The following is a 9,869-nucleotide window of genomic DNA, read 5'->3' on the forward strand; positions in this document are numbered from 1 at the left end:
CAGAAGATTGCAATTATTATCTCTATAATTTTTTATGGCACAGTTTGCAGCTGTTAAACACGGATGATGATAAGATGCCCTAAAGACAGGAAATTAGGTAGGAATTTGAAAACATATCAGCCAAATTACATAAGTTACTCACACCTCCTTCCAGAAGAAAAGAATTTAGTCACAAGAGTACATTCGTATGTTTAGTATCTTGAGTTCTTGACCAAACTGTACATCATTGAACACATGAACTACATACACATACATGCCCAGCTTATGTTTACATTCCCTCAACTGGGCAAAGTGAAATCTCTCTATTTCCATAATCACAGCGGCAGACTTAAGCTTTCCCTGACTAAACTGCAGAAGAATCCCTGAGCTCACTTGCCCAGAACACCGATGCTTGCATGTCACCAGCAGCAAAACATCTACATCAGAAAAACCAACAACCGTCAGGATGAGCAGATCGAATAGCAATTGCCACTCTCCAGAGCTTAGCTTAGCTTACATTACCAACCTTCCTCCTCCAGCTCCGGCGCCGGGGCTTCGCCGGGGCGAAGGCGAGTGGCCGCGGCACCAGCGGCGACCAGAGGCCGCTCCTGTCATAGTCAAAGCCGAACTCGCTGGTGTCCATGAACTTGCCCAGGAGCTCCTCGGAGACGTCCCTCGGCACCACCTGCACCGTGGCACCAGCCGACACCGGCGACGAGGCATCAGGAGGAGGAATAGGAGAGAGGCTCATGAGGTCCAGGAGCGAAGGCGATGCTGCCATGTCCTGATCATATGGACGAATGCATGGGGGTGCAAGATGGATGGATAGATAGATGGGTAAAGGTAAGGTAAGAGAAACAGATAGGTGAGCTGCTGTGTTTGCTTGGGTGCAGGGCAAGGTAAAGGCCACTGCCCGGGCAAGACGAGGCGTGCGTGTGCAAGTGGGGCCGGGAGTGAGAAAACGGGAAGAATCTCACGCTGGGGGCTCGTGGTTAGAGCGGAAAAGGACCTGATTTGTTTTGGATCAGTGGATGGCTCCATTTGTTCTCTCACCTTTTTTGGGGGGATGGTATCAGAGTTCAGTGTTTCAGACAGCAGCTGATGCCCGCATGGCTGCATGATTAGGACAGATCATTTAGGTCACATGTCTGTTTAACTCCTACTAAGCAAATGGTCATGGACCTTTGCTTCGGTCGGTTCATTCATCCATGTGATGCATCGCTGTGGCCTGTGGAGAAAGAGAGATTTGTGGATCCCATGATGAAGACCGTTCAGAGGGAAAGGGGTGTGCATTTAAGATGTGTAGCCGACTGGCCAGCCGTACACCAAAGCTGCAAAAACGGCTTCTTGGTGGGTTCACGGCATGCACGTCCAAACGGATTCCTCGTGACCCTTTCCATGGGAAATTGGTTGATCGTGTGTAGAGAGATGCGCAGCATAAACAGATTCAAATTCGTTGGTAAAAAAATTGAAACAAAATTTCTCACCTCCCAGTTTTCCCGTCCCCGAAGCCGTTGCTTGGACCGCCGTCTCCCTCCTCCAGCCACGGACGTTCCAGGAGAGCTCTAGAGGCGGCGAACCAGCGGCCTCGTCGTTGACATCTGCTGTCTGGTCGCTGGCGGTGAGCACGTGACCATCTGTTTGACTACTTCAAGGTTCAGCACCAGGCAATAGCACTGTAATCCTTCGATTTCCTCCGCCCGGTGACATGCCCTTGTTTACGTATTCACCACTTACTTGGGATCCCAGCTGTGCCCTGCTTCCACTTTTCGTTTTTCTTGTCTAGTATTTCAAAGGATATAAACTCAGTGTGTGACTAAATGGCATACTCATTATTTTGTCACTCATGCAGTGCATGTTTAATAATTCTCAATACACATGGTGACTTACCTCACTTTTCTCCAAATTTAGCCTTGTCCTCATCCCAATATTGAATCACAGATCTTAATCGCCTAGAATATTCAATATGTATCAGGTGTCCATTTATCCATTCTCATTCATGTACAATTTTTCCAAATACCAGAACTGCATCGAGAATAACTTGGTAAGCGAATACATGCATTAGTAACATATAATGTAATACAATTGCTACATGAAGAGTGAATTTGGTACTAGACTTACTTGAAATAAACACACATTTCCCAAAAAGTTTTGTGCGCCCCCCCTTTTTTTGCAGTCAATTATGCCTTCTTGAGAAAATTCAGAATTAGGATGGTCACATTATGTTGCATGAAGTCTTCCGCTTCTAAGATAAGACATAGGTAGTTGGACTCGATGTTTAAACTCGTCGTAGGGCACAATAGTGTAGCAATTGAGAAAGGAAAAATCTTCTAGAAAATGGATATGCGCTGAGCCTTTATTCAACCCTATTTGCTTCACCAGTCCATACACTTTGCTAGGGAGCGGCGTCACCCGTTAGCGCTGGCGAGCGGCGTCTCCTACTGCTGGCTAGCGCGCTCTTGCGCGTCGCTGAACTTTTTTTTTTCCGCTGGGTCGCGCGCTCAGCTGTGTTGGGCTAAACCCAGCTAGCTTATTAGGACCATGGCACATCCTCGCGGTTCCGTCTGTCACTAACAAACAGATATATTCATTCTTGCTAAGTACTGCCAACAGCCAAGATGGAGGAAAGTTGCATACCGCACTTGGGCATTAAGCATTATAACCAAATTCAATCGACAACCAGGTAAAGGTACGTATCAACTAGATAGTACAGAACATATAAACGGCGATAAAATAAACTGGTAATTAGAGGCAAAAAATGGTAATTGCATCGGTGTTAAAAAACACAAACATGGCAACCTATGTAGTGCGGCGCATGGCAATTAGGACCTAACAACATGGTAACTAAGGCCGTACGACATGTCAACTAGGTGGTACACAACATGACGATTATGGTTAAACGTCATGGTAACGAGGTTTAAACGACATGATAACTAAGGCCAAAACAACATGGTAACCAGTTAGTACATGGCATGGCCACTATGTCTAAGAGACATGGTACCTATGGTCAAACATCATGATAACTAAGACCAAAACCACATGGTAACCAGTTAGTACATGACATGACGACTATGACTAAAACACATGGTAACTAGGGTCAAAGAACATGATAATTAAAGCCAAAACAACATCGTAGTTAGGAAAAAAAACATGGTAACTAGGGTCAAAGCAACATGGAACCAGTTAGTACACAACATGGCGTGTAGGCCCAAACGACATGGTAATTAGGGACAAACAACATGATGACTCCAAAAACAACATGGTACCTAGGACCGAGACAACATGATAACAATGTTGTGTACGACATCACGACTATTATTACTCAAAATGGGACCTATGACCAAAACAACATGACAATTAGGTAGCACACGACGTGAAAAATAGTAGTCCACGGCATGACTTCTAGAGCCAAACAACATGGTGACTAGGCCTGGGAATGGGGTGGGTACGGATGGTTTCTATGGGGCGGAATTTGATGTGGGCTTGGTTGGTCCGGGCTCAAATGGATGCAAAACGAAAACGGTCTGGACTAGATTGTTAGCAGCGAAATTTGGTCTGGATCCGGTGCGGCCTGGTTTGGATCAAATGGCCTCAACCCCTGGTTGCAACTCGTGGTCACAACAGCGGTCACGTCGCCTCCCCAATCCCCCTCACCTCGCATCTCCTCATCTCCTGCCTGTCGCCATCCCCATCGCCACCTCCCTTCAGCGCCGGGCACCGGCTCGCCTCCCTCCATCGCCGCCTTTCCCGTGTTTCCTTCAGTTCCCCGTCGCCGCCTCCCTCCTCCACTGCTTCGCAGCCACCGCGGCACCGCCGGCCAGAGCCTCGAGTTCCCATCCGCCCCAACTTGACGAGTTGACGGACGCCATCCTCCTCCAGATCTGCCGCTGCCACCTCGCCCCCCCGACACCTCTGACCCCCTTCTCCGCGCAAGGTTAGCAGAACTCCATCCCATCGAGAGCGAGACGCGTTCAGGCAAGGTGACCAAGGCGCGGCAGGCGAGGAAGAACGACAAGGCGCGGCGACGGGGGCGCGGAGCAGGGAGCCTGTGAGCAGGTCAGTGTTTTGCCTTCCCCCCATTCTCCTCATAATCCCTTCCCTTCCTCTATAGTATAAAACTAGGTGGAATAGCATGCTTTCCACCAAATATAGGTTCATCAAAGACCACTTCATTATTTGATGGTAGAAATATAGGTTCATCAGCTATGCATCACATCCTGTTGTGTACGAAATACAAGGGATGCATACATATATCCCAATATGTAATATGTATCATTGTGTATTGCATTCTGCTCCTGCTAGTCAAACGTTACTATAAAAAAGTGTAATTTGGAAAATGTATAAGCAGCTTATCCTTACTGGAACTATTCCTAAGACTACTTACAACACAGAATAGGTAACTTGAAGGCAAGTTTATTTGCCTGATATGAAGGAGTGCACTTTTCTTCTTAGTATTTTCTAATTAAAAACTGATTCAGAAACCATGACATCCATCCAAGCACGTTTCTCCGTTCTTTTTCTTCTTAGTAGTATAAAACGTGCTTGGAGTTGGACCTACCAGAGAAAAAACTTGTAAAAATCAGAGTGCCAGAGCAGCAGCAATAGGGAAAGCTTGTTTCAACTTACTGTTTTCCGTATCATTATTTGGCAGAGCAATGATCCCAGTCAACAAGGTGCTACTGCCCAAGCTGCATTAGTTGTGCTTTTTTTTTTGTTCATTAGTTGTGCCTTTTTTGGGAGGAGCATGTTGAAACCTCGGATAAGAACTAGGATATTCTTGCTTGGTGGAAAGCAAATACTGAGAAATACCCAATCCTTTCAGCAATGGCTCGAGACTTTCTTGCTGTCCCGTTGAGCACATTATCTTCAGAATCGGCATTCAGCTGTGGTGGCAGAATTCTGGGGGATTATCGAAGCTCAATGAAGCCAGAAATGGTCGAGGCACTGGTTTGTAGTAAAGATTGGTTGACTGAACTTCCGGAGAACGAAGGTATAACTGTATTATTTTAACAAGTTATGTAATATGTCAACTATTTATATTATCTGATATGCATTTTCATTTGTAGGTAAAGACCCAATGGTGATTGTCGCCTAGATCTTTGATCTCCATCAATGCCTACAGGTATGCCATCTTGCTTGTCGATTTTTAATAATTCTAGCACCAGACCATTCAGGGCACTGAGTACTCCTGTGGCACAAAATTCTTTTTGTTAACTTCTGAATCATGCCTTTTGCTTTGTACTCCTGTGGCACAAAATAAAAAATTTAATTGTAGATCTTGGAATTATTATTCAGATGTATACAAACAAGCAAAGAGTTTCAGTTACAAAGAGTTTCAGTTAGTAAATTCTTTTTGTTAACTTCTCAAGATCACTAGATTACCTTATAAGAACATGCACCAAGCAGGCAGGGTAGGAGTTGTACATGGTCTTGAGCCTCTTTGCTATCTAAATGAACCCCAGGATGACCTGCAACTCAACCAATTGCTGATGTTTTGAACATTCTTCATAGTAGATTTTTCATATTTTGGCTCAACTTCAAACACCGTGATATTGGATCCTGATGTCCTGTATTTTGCATGCTAGCTGCTAATGGATGTTGTTGCTGCTCTTTAGGTGTGGGAGCTAATTAAGCATGAGAATCATTATTCAGATGATTGTACATTTCTAAAGTGGTCCACTTCATTGATTTGTTTTCGCTATTTCTCAGAATCAATGTAGTTTTTCTGGCTGTAGGCCTGCTCATTTGTCTTTTTTCTGAACAAATTTGTAAGCCAATAAGCTCTTCTGGGTAGAGCTATACACATATTTCTTTTTTCCTTTTACTTTCCTTTCACTAGTTATGCATACATTATGTCATTTACTTCTTATTTGGTTAGTTTTGAAGATGTTTTGCTCTGCAGGTTCTACAGTGGTGCTGTTAAAGAAAGCCAAGGGAGAAAGAAGTGTCATCTGAAGAGGAAGAAGGGCCTGTAAAGACATCTATTGGGAAGAAGCCCAGGAGGATCCTTAACTAGTTGCTCCCGTTTTCCATGGGCTGCTTCCGTGCTGAGCCCCCCCCCCCCCCGCTGATTCAACATCCTGAACTAGCAGTCTCAGTAGCACCTCTAATGTTTTTCAATTAATCATTTTTTTCTGGAATACGTCAGCTATCATCGTTTATAGCAAGGGCTGCAGAGCAGCAAGTTAGATACTCCGTACATTTTTTGTGTGCTGATTCAACATCCTGAACCAGCAAGTTAGATACATGTTCGGTGTCACTTCATTGCTCATATGCTCTGTTATATTCGTGATGTTTGTGTTAGCTGAGCATCCACGGTTTGGGTTCAAACTGCATTTTCCATATGGTTTGGTGCGGGTGTGGTGGAAATCCCAAATGGTCTGGTGCGGTTTGGATTTTCTGACGAGATTTGCGGCTCGGGGTGGATTGGGAGACGTGATTAGTACTTCACGGTGTGGGTTGGCTTTGGTGCGGATTTTCCACCATTACCAGGCCTAATGGTGACTAGAACCAAACAGCATGATAACTAGGTAGAACATAACATGTCAACTAAGTAGTAGACTACATGGTAACTACGATGAAACAACATGGTAAGTAGGATCAAACAACATGAGAACTATGGTCAAACACATCATGAGGACTAGGGCCAGCCAACATGGCGACTAGGGCCAATACAACATGTTAACTATGGGGCAACACCATGGTAACTAGCGCTAACACACCATGGTAACTAGGGCCAAGACAACATGGTAACTAAACACCATGGTAATTAGGACCAAGATAACATGGTAGCTATGGGCCAACACCATGGTAACTAGGGCTAACACGACATGATGACTAGAACCAAGACAACATGATAAATAGGTAGCACACAACATGACAACTAGTACTGCACGACGTGGTGCTTGGAACCAAAACAAGGTGACAACTAATAGTGCAGGACATGTCAACTAGTGTGTAATGGAACCAGGGCCTGTATTTCTTCGTTCCTTCCACAATCTTGACAGGTGTGGCTTTTGACACGATTGCAAAACTGATCAAGCACGCTACAACCTCACAAGATTCATTCTTAATAAAACATGCAAAAAATGGTACACATGTATAGTCGGAAGAGAGCAGAACTCAACAACCAAGACACACGATGGGCCTAGAAACACCCATTCTTCTCCCGCAAGTTCCCACGGGTGCATCAAAACATCAAACACGATGCATGTCTTGCACCAAGGATATAGCAGGTTGTATTTGTCCTTGAGGTGAACATGGAGGAGGATGGATGCCTGCATGCCATACATGGCGCCGATGGTGGTGCAACACCGTGGCTGTCGTCTCGCCCGGCACGCTGTCGCCCGGGACTTCAAGTAAGCCCAGAACGACCATCCTCGACGACAGCGTGGCGCGAGGTAGCAGCCGCGGCCCACATAGAGCCTTGGGACGGAGCGGCAACGGCGGTCCATGGAGCCTCACGAGGGAACAGCGACAGCGGCCCGCGTGGCGTCAAGATGGAGCTTCGTCAGCAGCGGCGGTCAACGCAGGCGCGCGTGACGACTCGCAAGGGAGCGGTTGTGGCGACCCGCAGGAGGTGCGCAACGAAGGGCAAGCACGGCGGCTCGTGACGGAGCGGCTTCAAGAGCGCCTGCGCACAGAAGACGACCCAGGCACCGTCGGCCACGCAACCGTCCAGGCAGAAGCGCACGTCGGCGAGCGACAGAGCAGCTGTGGGCTGCAGTTCTGATGGTGGCTCCCGATTGAAGCATGGCGCAGGTGCGGCCCCAGAAACCAGAACTGGCCGTGGCTGCGGTGGAGAAGCGCGGCCGCAGCGGAGGCCGGAGGGGGCAGAGCTGGCGCTGGAGCGCGGCGGCTGAGCAGGGCGCAAGCCGCGACGGCGGAGCATGGCACGGACGGTGGCAGAGAAGGGCACGACTGCAGCAGAGGGTAGGAGCAGGCGCAGGCCGTGGCGAAGGAGCAGCGAGGGCGGAGCAGCGCGCAAGGCCGCGGCGGCCACGTCCGCTTTTCCTCCTTGGCGATGGGCAGCACAGCTGCGCTGGCTGGGGCGTGTGTGCGCGTGGTGGCAGCGCCGTGTGCTGTTCACTAGTAGTATGTGCGTCGTGGCAGTGAGATTGTACATTGCGGTGAGTACGGAGTATTATTTAGCGAAAACAATTGTAGCTTGATCAGAGTGCTCGGTACTTTTGCTTTGGTTATATTCTGATGCTTTGATCTGTAATGGGTGATTGAAGTTTGGCTGGCAGCGATTGTGCTGCCAGTTTTTAATTTCCTGCATTGAACATCTAGATAATATGAACATGTTGGTTCATTAATGGACGGGAGTTTGCTCCTTTTTCTCTAAAAAGTTTAGCTTGATTTATTCTTGTTGCTTTATTATGGGTCATCAATTTGTTGAACCTATTTACCACTTGTCATGTTGTTTTGTCATAGTTGTCATGTCACTTGATCTGTCGTTTGGTCTTAATTGCCATGTCGTGCACTAGTACCTAGTTGTCATGTTGTTTGACCTAAATTGCCGAGTTTTTGGCACTAATTGCCAGTTGTTTGGTCTTAATTGCCATGTATATTGTGTACTACCTAGTTGCCATTTTGTGCATCGTTATTTGTCATGCCATGTTTTGTAATAACATTGCTAGGTATTGTGCCATGTACTAGTAGTTGTCATCAGGGATGGAGCCATGAATTCGACATGAGAGGGGGCGAGTTGGGCTTAACGCGGAGGGGGGGGGGGTGCTCATTAGTAACTCTTAAGTAAAATATAATTTCTTAGGGGGTAAGCCCCCAGCACCCACACTGTCTCTGTCCCTGGTTGTCATGCTGATTCTACTTATCATGTTGTTTAACCTGCCAAGTATGCACAGGTAAACTGGCAAGTATGCAAGGCTAATCTGGCAAGTAGTCACGTGTAACCTGGCAAGTATGCAGTGCTAACCTAGCAAGCAGGCACATGTAACCTGGCAAGTATGCAAGGCTAACCTGACAAGTAGGCACGTGTAACTTGGCAATTATGCAAGGCTAACCTGGCAAGTAGGCACGTGTAACCTAGCAAGTAGGCACGCCTAACCTGGCAAGTAGCAAGTATGCACACCGAACCTGCCAAGTAGACACGTGTAACCTGACTAGTAGGCACATGTAACCTGACAAGTATGCGGTGCTAACTTTGTTTTTGCGGAGGGTTAACCTGACAAGTATGCATGCCTAAACTGGCAAGTAGACACTGGTAACCTGGCAAGCAAGCACATGTAATCTAACAAATATGTAGGCCTAGCCCTTTTTTTGCGAAGAAGGGCTAGCTATCGTGACAAGTAGTCACATGTAACCTGGCAAGTATGCACGTCAAGTATGTACACTTAACCTGGCAAGTATTAACCTGGCAAATATACACGGCTAACTTGGCAAGCATTGTTCAAGAAATCGGCCGATTCAACGATTAATCGGCCGATTAATCGTTGATCGGCAGACCACCGTGCAGATTAACAGTTATCGCCGCAGTTAATCGCCCAAGCCGATTAATCGGTCTGGCAACCGATTAATCGGGATTAATCGGCCGCCGGGCAGCCCCTGCTCGAAGCCTTGAAGAGCTTCACTGATGCCTTTGCTTCCTCCCAAGCTGCTGCTGCTCCCATCCATTTTCACTGATGCCTTTGCTTCTCTTGAATTGTTTTAGATGGCTGCACCTTCCCAAGGTTCTCATGCGGCAAGTAGCCCAATATATAATTATATATACTATATAGTACAATGGTCAACCGATTAATGGTCGACCGATTAAACCGATTAATCAGTCCGATAACCGATTAATCGCTAATCCCTACCCGACCGAGCAGTTACCGATTACCGATTTCTTGAACAATGTTGGCAAGTAGGCATAGTTAACATGGCAAGTA

General features: G+C 46.8%; 1 protein-coding gene and 2 long non-coding RNA genes across 5 annotated transcripts; 1 reads left to right on the forward strand and 2 right to left on the reverse strand.

The window, feature by feature from the left end:
* Positions 1-80: 80 nt before the first annotated feature.
* LOC106866527 lies at positions 81-1,120 on the reverse strand. Of its 2 annotated transcripts, none has more exons than XM_014900931.2 (2): positions 497-1,120; positions 81-416 (listed from the first exon to the last, which is right to left on the reverse strand). In XM_014900931.2, the coding sequence occupies exons 1-2, from the start codon at positions 758-760 to the stop codon at positions 399-401; spliced, it is 282 nt and encodes a 93-aa protein (XP_014756417.1). In that variant the 5' UTR covers positions 761-1,120; the 3' UTR covers positions 81-398. The 2 variants fall into 2 exon arrangements, with proteins under 2 accessions (XP_014756417.1, XP_014756418.1); XM_014900932.2 differs by having other exon boundaries at positions 506-1,114.
* Positions 1,121-1,469: 349 nt separating this feature from the next.
* LOC104583486 lies at positions 1,470-3,225 on the reverse strand. Its single transcript, XR_001406954.2, has 3 exons — positions 2,101-3,225; positions 1,870-2,004; positions 1,470-1,761 (listed from the first exon to the last, which is right to left on the reverse strand). It is a non-coding gene; the product is annotated as an uncharacterized LOC104583486 (long non-coding RNA).
* A 347-nt stretch (positions 3,226-3,572) lies between these two features.
* LOC104583487 lies at positions 3,573-6,282 on the forward strand. 2 transcript variants are annotated; one of them, XR_002964311.1, is made up of 5 exons: positions 3,573-4,035; positions 4,631-4,652; positions 4,802-4,969; positions 5,046-5,101; positions 5,882-6,282. It is a non-coding gene; the product is annotated as an uncharacterized LOC104583487 (long non-coding RNA). The 2 variants fall into 2 exon arrangements; XR_731260.3 differs by lacking the exon at positions 4,631-4,652 and having other exon boundaries at positions 3,574-4,035.
* Positions 6,283-9,869: the final 3,587 nt, after the last annotated feature.

This window comes from Brachypodium distachyon, chromosome 3 (genome assembly GCF_000005505.3).
Source record: "Brachypodium distachyon strain Bd21 chromosome 3, Brachypodium_distachyon_v3.0, whole genome shotgun sequence".
NCBI classification, from domain to species: domain Eukaryota; kingdom Viridiplantae; phylum Streptophyta; class Magnoliopsida; order Poales; family Poaceae; genus Brachypodium; species Brachypodium distachyon.

What these genes read in the sequence shown, in the direction of transcription:
- LOC106866527 (XM_014900931.2), bottom strand. Translation starts at nt 760, where the DNA reads ATGGCAGCATCGCCTTCGCTCCTGGACCTCATGAGCCTCTCTCCTATT.